General features: G+C 39.4%; 1 protein-coding gene across 6 annotated transcripts in view; it reads left to right on the top strand.

The window, feature by feature from the left end:
- plekha7b (pleckstrin homology domain containing, family A member 7b) overlaps positions 1 to 11,936 on the top strand; it is a 254,813-nt gene extending 242,877 nt beyond the window's left edge. For 5 of the 6 annotated variants that reach the window (XM_062029101.1, XM_062029110.1, XM_062029090.1 and 2 more), the window contains 4 exons: positions 93 to 323; positions 3,295 to 3,428; positions 3,627 to 3,778; positions 11,445 to 11,936. In XM_062029101.1, the coding sequence (XP_061885085.1) occupies positions 93 to 323; positions 3,295 to 3,428; positions 3,627 to 3,778; positions 11,445 to 11,467 (540 nt within the window). In that variant the 3' untranslated portion in view covers positions 11,468 to 11,936. The remainder of the gene's footprint in view (positions 1 to 92; positions 324 to 3,294; positions 3,429 to 3,626; positions 3,779 to 11,444) is intronic. The other variant, XM_062029119.1, reaches the window with a different exon arrangement.
- The last annotated feature ends 2,791 nt before the right edge of the window (positions 11,937 to 14,727 follow it).

Here is a 14,727-nt window from a genome sequence, read left to right as displayed (position 1 = left end):
AGGCAAGATAAACATTTTTTTCCCTCCCTACTGTGCCTCCGGTGATGAGCCAACTTGTCATCCTGTCTTATGTTTCCCTGTGTGTTGCCCAGTGGAGGAGAGAACAGGAGTTCGACCTGCAGCTGTTGGAGAGGGCCGTGCAGGGGGAGGAGGCTCAGGGAGTGAGGAGCGTCCAGGGGGAGGAGAGACCGCCTGAGCACAAAGAGAAACCGCGATCGCACTCTGACGAATGGCTGACTTTCCACTCGATGACCATGACCACCCCAACGACCAATGATGCTGAACCGGAAATATTAGACTATGACAAGGACTTGCTCAAAGAGGTACCATGACAGAAAGTCGCTAGTCAAGCAATGCCTTATTTCTCTACAAGGTAGGCCAATACACAACTATTGGTCATGAGAAATAATACCATACCAAGGTACTTGAATGTGTATTCGACCTGCTCTGTGTAGATGAATACAAACCAATTCATCCATCCATTTTCTACCACTTGTCCCCTTGGGAGTTGCGGGGTGCTGGAGCCTATTCCAGCTGCATTTGGGCAGAAGGCAGGGTCCACCCTGGACAAGTCGCCATCTTATCACAGAGCCAACACAGATAGACAAACATTCAACAATATTTTTGGGCAGATTTATGTTACAAAAAAGTACTCTTCATAAAGAAAAACTTTCAACACTTTTGTTATGATGGTTTTGTTGCCAGATCACACTATTTGTAGAACTACATTAAGTTATGTATGAGTGACATTTAAAGATTCCTTTCATCAAGATGACGAATGGAATAACTGAAAAGGAGAAAAAGTAATTATAATCTGGGCACTTGTAACGTTGTGGCAGCATGGTAGCGGTTGTTGTCTCAATCCCAATATGCAGAAGACAGCGTGCAGGTAAAAAGTATTAAAGTAAAAAGCAAATCATGCGTGCAGGTGGGAGTGCACTCACAGCATAAGGAAAGCTATGCAATACAAAATGAAACTAGGCCAGGGTAATATGACCTAAAAATTAAATCTCCCATTTTTTCACCAAAAAATGTATTTAAAATTTTTTCAGATTTTTTTAAAAAGAAACCACTGAATACAAATGACAGAGATAATTCAAGTTATTTTATTTGATCAAAACCTAGTAGTTTGAAATGACACCGCATGCACTGCACCTTACTCTTTGCAAAATTCAAATGTTTATAATTATTAAGATATTGTCCCGAATGCAGCTGAGATGGGCTCCGGCACCCCCCGCGACCCCAAAAAAGGACAAGCGGTAGAGAATGGATGTTCTTTTTAAACCAGATATAAATTTGTACTGTTTATGTAATACTTTTCAAAGAACTAAAGTAAGAGCTTCCTCTGGGAAGCAATACTTCTGTCTTGATTAAAATACTTCTGTTAACAAAAACATTGCATGCAAATAAATAATAATCCCCAACATTGAGATTAATAATGTGAAAATTTTAACTTCTGTCTTGAATAAAATACCTCTGTAAATAAAAATGTAGTATTATATGTTGTATGCAAATAATCAAGTAAAACATTGAGAAGACTATATAATAGTTTTAGTAAGTGATAAAGGCAGGCTTTTACATTCATACATCTTGGCAGTGGGCAGAGCGACTGCTTAAGCGATCTGTCCATTGTCTTACTTTCTCATCATACATGGTATCATCATACATACCTTGTGTAAATGATTACACCACAGTCATCTGCATTTTAACCGGTGTTTGTTGTTGCGGTCTTGTTCGGCTTGCAGAGTTGCATTTCCCGCACTCAACTGGAGGCTTTGCTTTCAAATGCTGGAATAAGTTTGTACTGCTGCCTTTTTTAAACAAACTTTGCAGCGTGCAGTCATTTGTTCCACGTCTGTTGTCGCAAAACCAAAGTACTGACAACACTTTTCTTTTCTTTGGAGCAAACATCAGACTCTCGTTAGCGTTGGCATTAACCATGATTCGAATCTCCATTAATGAAGTAAGGGGGCGGGCAAGGGCTACAGAAGCTTATGGAGGCAAAAATTATGCCAGTGCGAGAGGAAAAAAAAAACACGTTTTTATTTTTTAAATCGTCAGCAACAAAAAAAACGTTAAACTTTAAATTTATCGATAAACTCGATATATCGCCCAGGCTTACACGAAACTAAACCGGCATCAAAGTAAACTTAACCGAATGCTGGAAGACAGCAACAGTTTACAAACGTGAAGGAGAGTACCCATTCTAAAGTAATGTTCCAGCAACGGCCGGACCTAAATAGACATGATTGCAAAATGAGAACAGGCGTGCTGGCAAGAAAAGTAAAGGTTCTGCAAAACAATACTAACAGGAAGTGGATATTACATAATGAGAGTGCTGGACAGGAACTAAGCACTAAACGAGGCGGCGTGGCGAAGTTGGTAGAGTGGCCGTGCCAGCAATCGGAGGGTTGCTGGTTACTGGGGTTCAATCCCCACCTTCTACCATCCTAGTCACGTCCGTTGTGTCCTTGGGCAAGACACTTCACCCTTGCTCCTGATGGCTGCTGGTTAGCGCCTTGCATGGCAGCTCCCGCCATCAGTGTGTGAATGTGTGTGTGAATGGGTGAATGTGGAAATACTGTCAAAGCGCTTTGAGTACCTTGAAGGTAGAAAAGCGCTATACAAGTATAACCCATTTATCATTTATTTATCATTATTAAACAAAGGAAAACACGAGAAAAAAGAACACAAGGCATGAGCTGGAGCTACAGATCATGACAGTACTATATGTTTAGGAAAATATATGCAAGCTTACAAAGTACATTAATTGCTTGTAGCTTATCCTGTCAAGCGCTTTGAGTACCTTGATTGTTTTACCTTAACTTCCTTTGTGCTGTTTTTAAGATGGCCTGAGAGGTTATAGGTCATTGCTATGCAACTGGCAGCTAGGGGGCCAAATCCGGCCTCGAATAACCGAAATAACACCCCGAGTTCAGTTCAAAACTTGGAGACTTAATATTTTTGCAGCAACTTCTTAAACACTAGAGTGCTCCTGTTGGATAAAATAACTTGGTCCAGCGTAAACACATCGGCAGATCCTTGCATTGACATTTTAACCTCTTAAAGGCTAGTATTTTGCATAACAGTTTTTTTTTCTCTGAAATGTATAATTCTGAATAAAGAAATAGACCAAAATCAAATGTTCACTGCAGAAGATGCTGGTCCTCAAAATAAAACTAATAGTAAAAGAAGAAGTTCGCCCACCAGTCTTTAGCTTCAATTTAGTTGAATAGCTCTGATATAGGTGATCATACTGTTTGATTAGACAACTGTCTGTCTGATTTTCTACAGCTGTCTATGCCTCAGAAAGTGGTGATTCCAGAGCGGTATATGGACTTAGAGCAAGAGGAGCCCCTCAGTCCTCAGGAGATGGAGGACCGCCATCGGAAGGTGGAGCGGATCAAGAACATTTTGGCAAAGTCCAGGTACACTCCATTGAAAAACTCCATACAGATCTCTCACACCACCTGTAATGAATAGTGATGCTGCTTCAACAACCTTTTTTCATTGGGATGTTTGTAAAACAGTCAATAGTAGAAAAATTGAAGATTTTAGCAACAGAACTGAGACTTTTTAGTGTTGTTTAGATATTTGTGCTAAAAACATGACTGTGCTTTTTACAGTATTCAAAACTTGGCACCACCGCCACTACCTGCAGACAAGTCTGAGGTGAGCCTGCTGGCGCTTGACTCTGTTCTGCAGGAGCAGGAGAGGATCATCACCATGTCTTACATGCTGGCCTCGGAGGCCTCCCTTAAAAGCAAACGCGTCGCAGGTTGGTCTCTAATTTTAGCTCATTTTCTTCTACCTGTTAGAATGTATATAATTTACTTAAAGACGAGGGAAAGGAGCCTTTAAAAATGAATTGATGGCTTGAAGAGGATGAGGGCGGAGAACAGGAGGGTGTGAGGTGTAGAGTCAAGCACGGCTCTTCATTCCTTAATAAGTTCACATTATTCCGTGTCAGGAGCTCATATGGTTCCTAATTGCAGTCCGTGTGGAGTCTTTGAGATAGGGGAGGACTCACTGGATGAGGCCATTTTGTGTGCTGATCAATGACCCAGTCAAACTCTGCATACCATTAACAGCTCTTTGAACGCACAGCAGCTCTGAAGCAGCATGAGAGACACCGCACTCACATTTCATCTTTCTCATGCTCTACAGCAGGCAGGCGAGTTCACTTTCACAGGCGCTGCTGCAGATTGTCTGCACACACACACACACACACACACACACACACACACACACACACACACACCTGTCACACACAGTAGCGCTCAAGCTGTCGAGCTATGTGGAGGCTTCATATGCACACTGAGGCAAAGTCAACAATTATAACATTATTTCTAGCGTTAAGAAATGTCATATAATATAACTGGTGGCATGTTGTCAGAGGAGAGGAAAGAAAGTACTTTATGCACTTTTACATTTTTTAATTCAAAGAACGCTTTTCTTCTGTTTCCACACTTGTATGCATGAGAGCCTTCTTCAATGCCAGCTCTAAAAAGCAGGAATATGCAACACTGCAATTACAAATAAATACAAGAACCCTTTTTGGTAACTTGAAGGTGAACTTCACTTTTTTGGAATTTGGAGTTCACAACCTGTGTGACTGACAAGAACCCGTTTTTTTTTGTTTTTTTTTTCATTTTAACTTGTAATAATTGGCTTATTTGAAATGGCTAGCAATGTAGCTAATGGGAGCAATCCATTCTGCCTCTAAATCATTCCAAAAATACTTCCAAAAACCACCAACAATACTTCATTTATGTTCCGTAACCTAGCTGTAGCAACATTCTTATTGCAAGAGCGAACACAGAGGAACTCTTTTTTTAGTGTAGTAACACATCGCTAAGAGGTAAGCTATAGCTTCTGCGTCAGCATTAGGTTTTAATGCACAACACAATGCTATAGGAGACCAGTCTGTACTGACTGAAAAATATTAACAATCATATTTAATATGATATTACAGTATCTGTAAAGTATTAACCTACATGTCATGTTTTGTCTGTGCACAGCTAGCTTGACAGTGTATGTAGTTGTAATAACATGCACGACGTGCCGTGTGTATCATGACTAATATTACAGTGACTTACTCGATGGAAGGTTGTGTGTTTGGTCATGACGGCCGGGTAAGTTTCCAGTAGATTTTGGTATATATATATACAGTCGCGATCAAAAGTTTACATACACTTGTAAAGAACATAAAGTCAATGCTGTCTTGAGTTTCCAATAATCTCTAAAACTCTTATTTTTTGTGATAGAGTGATTGGAGCACATACTTGTTGGTCACAAAAAACATTCATGAAGTTTGGTTCTTTTATGAATTTATTATGGGTCTACTGAAAATGTGACCGAATCTGCTGGGTCAAAAGTATACATACAGCAATGTTAATATTTGGTTACATGTCTCTTGGCAAGTTTCACTGCAATAAGGTGCTTTTGGTAGCCATCCACAAGCTTCTGGTTGAATTTTTGACCACTCCTCTTGACAAAATTGGTGCAGTTCAGCTAAATTTGTTGGTTTTCTGACTTGGATTTATTTCTTCAGCATTGTCCATGTCAGAAAACCACTGACTTTGAGAAGGCATTCGACCATGTCCCCCGGGAAGTCCTGTGGGGAGTGCTCAGAGAGTATGGGGTATCAGACTGTCTGATTGTGGCGGTCCGCTCCCTGTATGATCAGTGTCAGAGCTTGGTCCGCATTGCCGGCAGTAAGTCGGACACGTTTCCAGTGAGGGTTGGACTCCGCCAAAACTGCCCTTTGTCACCAATTCTGTTCATAACTTTTATGGACAGAATTTGTAGGTGCAGTCAGGGCGGTTGAGGGGATCCGGTTTGGTGGCTGCAGGATTAGGTCTCAGGTTTTTGCAGATGATGTGGTCCAAATGGCTTCATCTGGCCATGATCTTCAGCTCTCACTGGATCGGTTCGCAGCCGAGTGTGAAGCGACTGGGATGAGAATCAGCACCTACAAGTCTGAGTCCATGGTTCTCGCCCGGGAAAGGGTGGATTGCCATCTCCAAGTTGGGGAGGATCTTGCCCCAAGTGGAGGAGTACTTCGGAGTCTTGTTCACGAGTGGGGGAAGAGTGGATCGTGAGATCGACAGGCGGATCGGTGCGGCGTCTTCTGTAATGCGGAAGGCAAAGCTCTCAATTTACCAGTCGATCTATGTTCCCATCCTCACCTATGGTCATGAGCTTTGGGTTATGACCGAAAGGACAAGATCACGGGTACAAGCGGCCGAAATGAGTTTCCTCCGCCGGGTGGCGGGGCTCTCACTTAGAGATAGGGTGAGAAGCTCTGCCATCCGGGAGGAGCTCAAAGTAAAGCCGCTGCTCCTGCACATCGAGAGGAACCAGATGAGGTGGTTCGGGCATCTGCTCAGCATGCCACCCAAACGCCTCCCTAAGGAGGTGTTTAGGGCATGTCCCACCGGCAGGAGGCCACGGGGAAGACCCAGGACACGTTGAGAAGACTATGTCTCCCGGCTGGCCTGGGAACGCCTCGGGATCCCCCGGGAGGAGTTTGACGAAGTGGCTGGGGAGAGGGAAGTCTGGGCTTCTCTACTTAGGCTGCGGCCCCCGCGACCCGAGCTTGGATAAGCGGAAGAAAATGGATAGATGGATGGATATATATACATATATATATATATATATATATATATATATATATATATATATATATATATGGTAACACTTTAGTATGGGGAACACATATTCACCATTAATTAGTTGCTTATTAACATGCAAATTAGTAACATATTGGCTCTTAATTAGTCATTATTAAGTACTTATTAATGCCTTATTCTGCATGGCCTTGTTATACAACCAGTAAGCCATTAACTAAGAGTCTTCCCTCAATAACCTCAGAATTATTGCTTATTAGTAACCCTAACCCTTATATGTTCCCCTAGTCTTTGTTACTTTAATAAGCAACTAATTAATGGTGATTATTATAAAGAAGAACCAGTCAATGAAGTAGATAGTCATAGCACAGAAATGACAATGAACATTATTGCACCACAAATGGAGCAATAAAAATACCAATAGAAATAACTATATTGATAATGAATAATAACAATTATGTCTAATATCAACATTACAATCGCTTCAAATGCAACAATACATATATGTAATGCGTACTTGAATTACAAAAGAAAGCAGATAAGGAAGGGGGGAGAAAGAGGAGTGTTCTATATTAACCTTGTATATTGTTATGGTAAATAAGGTTAAGCTTTAGCTGTGTGGTTTCCCCCCAGGGGGAACAATGTTAATATATGTTTGATGAGGCGTGATTGTATGCATGAGTGTATGTATGTATGTATGTATGTATGTTTGTACAGTGAATGTGAATGTGTGTATATGTACTGTATGTGTGTGTATATATATATGTATGAATGCACCATTAGCTCGTACAACACATAATGTACAGAATATCATATATCAGGGGTCACCAACCTTTTTGAAACCAAGAGCTACTTCTTGGGTACTGATTAATGCGAAGGGCTACCAGTTTGATACACACTTAAATAAATTGCCAGAAATAGCCAATTTGCTCAATTTACCTTTAACTCTATGTTATTATTAATAATTAATGGTATTTATCTTTGTGGAAACACTGATCATCTTAATGATTTCTCACAATAAATATATATAGAAACAGATAAATATCAATGGTTGGTGACCCCTGCCATATATCATATATAATATTTATTCAGGTATATATTTCACAGTTTACATTACCAAACATCTTTGACAATCAAACCATGATTGTAACAATCCACATTTTGTGTTATTAATGCGTGAAACTGCTATCTATATACGGAAGTGTAGCTTCTCTCCTCTGAATGCAAGTGTTCCTACAGCAGCAATTTACATTCTGTCAAAACTACACCAATGCACTGCAGGTAATTTTTTTATTGTCATAAATGGTGTGTTTGTCTATTTTGTGTTGAGCTGTTTAAAAAAGCATAATGTTTAATAAATATGTCATTGAAACAAACAAATTGTCCTGTCGTAGTTTTAAAAACTTGAAAATCATTTGTCTTTGGTAGACTTATTAATGATGAAAAATTGTAGCCATCTGTGATTAATTTCGAGTTAACTATAAATCATGCGATTAATCTTGATTGATTAAATATTTTAATCGTTTGAAAGCCCTAAAAATATCAATCACAGATTGATTGATTTCATATATTTATTTTTATTTCAATCCTCCCCAAAAGGCCAATAATTTGGTCTAATATAAACAATGACCTATCTAAGTAACAATCAACCAATATAAAACACTTTTTTAATCTTGAAACTGGCATCAAAATGGACTTAACTTGTAGTCTCTTCACTAAATGCTACTAAAACCTTTCCTCCTCTGCTCTTTTCCTTCTTGTCTTTAGTTCCATCACAGGCTAACAGCCCTGTCCTATCTCCTCTTGCTCCTCTTCCTCTTCCACCACCTCCTCCTCCTCTTCCTCCCGTATCTCTGGCACCTTCTTCTTCTTCTTCCCCAATAAGCAATGGGATTCACTACACATTTGTCTAAAAAGTAAGGCTGAAAGGTGGAAAGTAAGGCCTAACTGCATGTTTATTTTGCATGCTTATAAGCAATACATTTAAAAAATGAGAAAAATAGGACTTGTGTTTAGTAGATTATTTTTACTGTTGTGTGTTTTGCCAATTATATTAAATTGTGGGATGAGCAGCACAACTTAAGGCCTGATTAACAAAGATCCAAACACCACGTGCTAAACAGCATGTGCAATCTATAAAATAGCATGCACTACGTACAGTAAGTGGGTGTGTTGCCTGTGATCTACTAAGACTGTGTGTGCAATTGTAAAGTGGTGCATTATTTAGATGAGGATTTTGCTTGTACTGCACAGGGCATCACCACAGAGACACTCTCATTTACTGCAAAATCATTTTGCAATCTTTTCAAACATGCAGCAGACATGTACCACTTTTTATGGGCATTTTAGAAGCAGCAGTGCAGTGCGTCTACATTGAAATCACTTTGTTTCCTTTTTTTTTTATGCCGAAGGTGCGCTCACTGGAGAGAGGCTGCACTTACTTTGCTCAAGACACAAAAGAATGAGGAATTAAAAACGTTTTTTTCATATAAGAAATATTTTAGTGATATATGTTCTGTGTAAAAAAAACAAACAGAACAAGAAAAAATACTTAAGGACAACTAAACGTATTAATTCAAATTGTTTTAATCAGCCCTTTAAGTCCTCTAGCAGCTATACAATTATAAAATGATGTCGCCGAAAAGACAATTTGTCAAATATTTTTATTACTGACCGTCCAAAATGTTGACACACAAACGTAGGACGGAGGATAGCGGTGTGCGTAACTGTGTCAGTTTGTGCATCCTTTTAACACGTGCTAAATAAAACACAAAATACTACTCGCAAAACGGTGATGAGTGTTGATAAATCACATTGTGCGTGCTAAGTAAATATATTTGCATCTTCCACTCCCAATACTGTGGGCGTTTTGATGATCAGCACACATTTTGCATATTAATGAAGAGAGAGACGCAAAATGGATTGCACGCCCTATAGGGGTGTGGAAAAAAATAGATTTGAATTTGAATCGCGATTCTCACGTTGTGCGATTCAGAATCGATTCTCATTTTTAAAAAATCTATTTTTTTTATTTTTTTATTTATTTAAAAAAAAAAATATATATATATATATTATTATTTTTTTATTTTTTATTAATCAATCCAACAAAACAATACACAGCAGTACCATAACAATGCAATCCAATTCCAAAACCAAACCCGACCCAGCAACACTCAGAACTGCAATAAACAGAGCAATTGAGAGGAGACACAAACACGACACAGAACAAACCAAAAGTAGTGAAACAAAAATGAATATTATCAACAACAGTATCAATATTAGTTACAATTTCAACGTAGAAGTGATTAAAAATCCCTCATTGGCATTATCATTAGACATTTATTTAAAAAAAAAAAAAAAAAAATGGTAAATGGGTTGTACTTGTATAGCGCTTTTCTACCTTTTTTAAGGAACTCAATAGTGTCAGTGTGGCTTACACTTGCATCGCATCTCATAAGCTTGACAACACACTGTGTCCAATATTTTCACAAAGATAAAATAAGTCATATAATTGGTTCATTTAATAGCTAAAACAAATGTACATTATTGCAATCAGTTGATAAAACATTGTCCTTTACAATTATAAAAGCTTTTTACAAAAATCTACTACTCTGCTTGCATGTCAGCAGACTGGGGTAGATCCTGCTGAAATCCTATGTATTGAATCAATAGAGAATCCTTTTGAATCGGGCAAAAATCGGTTTTGAATCGAGAATCGTGTTGAATTGAAAAAAAAATCGATTTTGAATCGAATCGTGACCCCAAGAATCGATATTGAATCGAATCGTGGGACATCCAAAGATTCACAGCCCTAACGCCCTATTTTGCTCACTTAACAGACACACTCCACTTTGCACACGTTTAGTAGATCAGCTTTGCGTGTGCTATCAAGTTTGCACATGTTTTACTACACGCAAACCTTTAGTAAATCAGGCCCTTAGTGTGTACGTTTTGCCCATGAAAAAATATGTCTTCGCCACCTGTGCCATACATCTTATTTTGCTCCAACTATTGACGGTCGTTTGGTGTTCTTCTGTAGGTTTAAGGAACACTGAAGAAAAAAAAACAGGCATTCTTTTGTGTGTGGAAAAAAAGTGTAGTCTGTCAAAGTGGCTGTGCAAAGGTGTGACCAAACTTTTTCCACCTGACTAAAGTGAAGATTTGGCCCACTTTACATGGGCACAGTGGTGCTGCTCGTCACACAATTATGTGTTGCATACAAATGGGTCATCATTCAAAAGACAAACAAACTACAAAACACTCGTTTACAAACTTTTTGTTGTGTTTTTTGTCAAAGGCTGCATGCACCTAGCGAGTTAGTGATTATTAGGAGCACATCTCATCTAAGTGTAATCAACATCTGCTCATCCCACTGTGATACTTACTAATAGTTTTTTTCCTAAAGTATTTACCAACAGTTGAGTAAAGAATGCGTTTGTAGCATTGTGTGTAATTAACATCAGCGATACAGACTAATTCAGCACCTTGACTCGACTGCGCTAGTTGGCACAGCTGTACCAATTAGTCCTCAAAACAGTAGAATTGCAGAATTGACAGATCCTGAATCAGATTATGGTAAACAGCACAAACGTGTTTGCTCTTTGACCTATTCATCCTATTTTGACCATCCTATTAGCCAAGTTAAAAGCATGGAATAAAAAGTTGTTTCAATTATTAGTCACACATTGTAATCCTCAAATAGTCGCCTCTGTGTTTCAGTTACTGAATGTTTACTGAAGAAATAAACGAAATACAGCCCTCCCTTCCCACCCCCCTCCATATATAATGCTCTATTTGCTTTGTCCTTTGCAGCTCAAGCGATTTCTGGACACTGAGGTGCTTGACGACAATGCACAGAAAGAGTGGTCTTGTGCAAGAAAAGAAGACTTTATTTTATCATGGATCCATTTCTGTACAGCAGTAGAAGAACGTAGTAAATATTTAACCTGCTTGAGCAGCAACAACAACTTCTGAAGGGATTTGTTGTTTCTGAAAGACTGCAGCTATTGCTTATTTTCTATTGTACGATGTTGCACTTTGAGCTGTACACTGTAAAAATGGCAAATAATTGAAATATTTTTATGGTGTGATTGAACTGTTCTGTGACTTTAATGGAGAACATGTTAAAAGAAGAGATACTGATTATATCATGATGCTAGATTTTCATATATAATTTGTTTTTACACTAAACCACTTGAAATATCATATCTACTTTAGCACTGCCAGTCTTCTGTTAGCTTGCCAAGATGACTTTTATTTTTGCTTACATCCAGACTGAACAACACTGAACATGTTTTATGCACAATGGGCATGTATTCAAATGTGAATATTAAAGCCATTAACACAATGTTTTGTCAATTTCTCTCTCTGCTCATTTGAATGTTTTTTTGAATTTTTAAACAAAACATAGGTGAAAGTGTTTTTCTTTCCTATCCTAATCACGAAAGAGCACAGACAGACACAAATAACCTACAATTTGGACCATAATGAAACTTATAGCTGGCAAGAAAGGTTTGTACTTTGTTTTCTGTTTTTAAGAAAGATTTTAGGCTCTTCCTTATTTATTATACTATTAATGGGAAAATAAAAACACCCGTATTATTCTGTTGCTAATCAGATATATGATCTCATGATATTACAAGGTATCCGTGCAAGTTGCTTTAGCATACCATCTGTTGGCATGCTAGCTATTAGCATTGTTAGCATTTCTGTTCTGCATAATCCAGGTTCAAATCATGTTAAAGGCAAAAGCCACCAAGTCAATCTCAAATGCTGGCCTAGGGGTTAGCAACAGGTAGCAGGCCCGTTCCAATTATCATTCATGCACTTATGACACACACCTTAACCCCCCGCCCTCCCAACCTCAACACATCCCCCCTTAGCACCGAAAAAAAAAAAAAGATTTGACTAAATAGAATAGCAACAATGCAAAAGTATTATCCATTTTAAAAATAAATGTGTTCATGAAAACATCTGGGGGCCTGTGCCTTTAGCTCAGTAGTCAGCGCGCTTGCCTCGCACACCAGTGACCTGGTTTTGTGCCTTGCTTGGAGCAGTAGGAGAATTCCACACAACTGAAAGAGAGTGAGAGAGAGAGTACACAATTGCTAAACGAAGCAGAGCAATGAACGGTAGGGGTGTAACAGTATTATAAATACTCAAAGTCTTCACAATAATACTGTGACGCCAGACGGTATCAAACAAAAGTTGATGTGTAGTTTTTGTCTGGCGCTTTAGTGTTGGCTGGGTCTGAATACAAGCTCCATCTCCCACAATCCTCTGCGCACTGCAGAGGATGCGCAGAGGGCTTGGTGGGGGGCTTGGAAAGCTGTAAGCAGGAAGTGAAGTTTGTTTGTAGAAAAGGAGAGGAACTGTTTTTTGGACATCACCTGAAAAATCATCAACTCTTTCCATTAGTGTTTGAGCTATGTTGCTAACAAACACACAAACAACCTGGCGAAAACGTAACCTCATTGGCGTAAGTAAAAAAGTCTGCGTTCTGCAAAGCAAAGTGCACCACTTTCATCTCAAGAGTTTCCAGGCGGTCACGTCACATTGCACAGAGAAAAATCATCCCCCCCAAAAAAACTTTACACCGCGGGAAATACTCAAAAGCTGCTTGATAAATCCTCAATCCATCCATCCATGTCTACCATGTGTCTCTCTCGATGTCGCGGGGAGGCAGGAGCAGGCTGCACTGCGGCGGGAGGCAACACCCTGGACAAGTCACCACCTCATAAAGTGTCACTCAGAAGAGATTTGAAGCCAGTAAAGCTACACATCAGTTTGTGAGGTAAGTTTTGCACTGGATGTTTTACTTTGTCACTTTGAAGAAACTCAACTGTAAGTTTTTTTCTATTTGCTTGAAACAGTCGAAGTTCCTGCACAATTATTTGCACTTAAAAATAAATGTTTGTATTATTAAATATGATTAGAACATTTGAGCATCATGCTTGTGTTCAATCACAGTAAATGTGTTTATCCTAAACATGCCACTTCATATTACACACTATGGCATTTTTTATTTTTTGGGGGGGACAAATACTACAATAATATCGTACTGTAAGATTTTGATACTGATGATCACCAATCATTGCATTCCGCTGTCAAAATCCAGGGCCCCTGATTGGGTGGGGGCACCTGTGCATTAAGGCGGTCCTGATGATGCACAAACAGTTCTTTGCCTTCCCCTCTTTCTTTTTAATTGGACAGTAATGCCTGCCTGCTTTACAAGGCGGTGTGCTTTGAAAGCACCTGATAGGGATGATGCTCCTCCCTCAGCTTCACAGTGGCCAGATCCTCTATGCCTCGGTCCCTCCTGCAGGATCAGGGGCCCCCAGAGCACACACTGGCCCTGGTGGCTAAGACTTATCGCATTCTGTGTTCTGCTTATTTTGCATTTAAAATATCAGATGTTTTTTTCCCCTCTTTTTGCAGAAATTCACTCATGGCCTCCCATGAGCTTTGTGGCAACTCTGCGTATTGACGTTTGGCTGCTGGTTCATATACATTTGTTATTCTATGCTCTGGACTTCAAAGGGAATGAACGAGGGGCCTATTATGCTAATTGGGTCATGTTCTGTTAAACACAATCATGGCCTCCCACCGTAACGCCTGACTAAACACTTGCTGGCTTCAGAAACGCTTCTGCAGATGAAACTAAGACACATGATGCTCCTTTTCCTGACAAGAGAGGTGCATTTTGTTCAAATTTGAATGGAAGGCAGTAAATAAATAATTAGCTGAATGGGTGACTCATGTAAGTGCTTTTAAAACACTTTATAGTCAGACTTCAGTTGCCTTTTATTCCTTCTTCTAGAGGCCACGCACAGGATTTTGCGACCTTGCTCTTCCGTAAAATTGTTAAATGCATTTTTATCAAAGCAGCAATTTCCCCCACAGAGAAAAGACACTCCCAGTGATGGCATAAATATTATTGTTACTGGCTCCCAACGTTTGGGGACCAAGAAACACACTTGGTTCTTCCTTTTGCTCGCTGTGGGGATCCTCATTGTAGTCCAAATGTACAAACACAAAACCAAGGAGGCCAATGCAATAGGTGCTTTGATTTTGAAACCGTGAATTATGCTGTTTT

This window comes from Entelurus aequoreus, linkage group LG02, assembly GCF_033978785.1.
Source record: "Entelurus aequoreus isolate RoL-2023_Sb linkage group LG02, RoL_Eaeq_v1.1, whole genome shotgun sequence".
Lineage (NCBI taxonomy): Eukaryota > Metazoa > Chordata > Actinopteri > Syngnathiformes > Syngnathidae > Entelurus > Entelurus aequoreus.
This window is presented reverse-complemented; position numbering and strand designations above follow the sequence as displayed.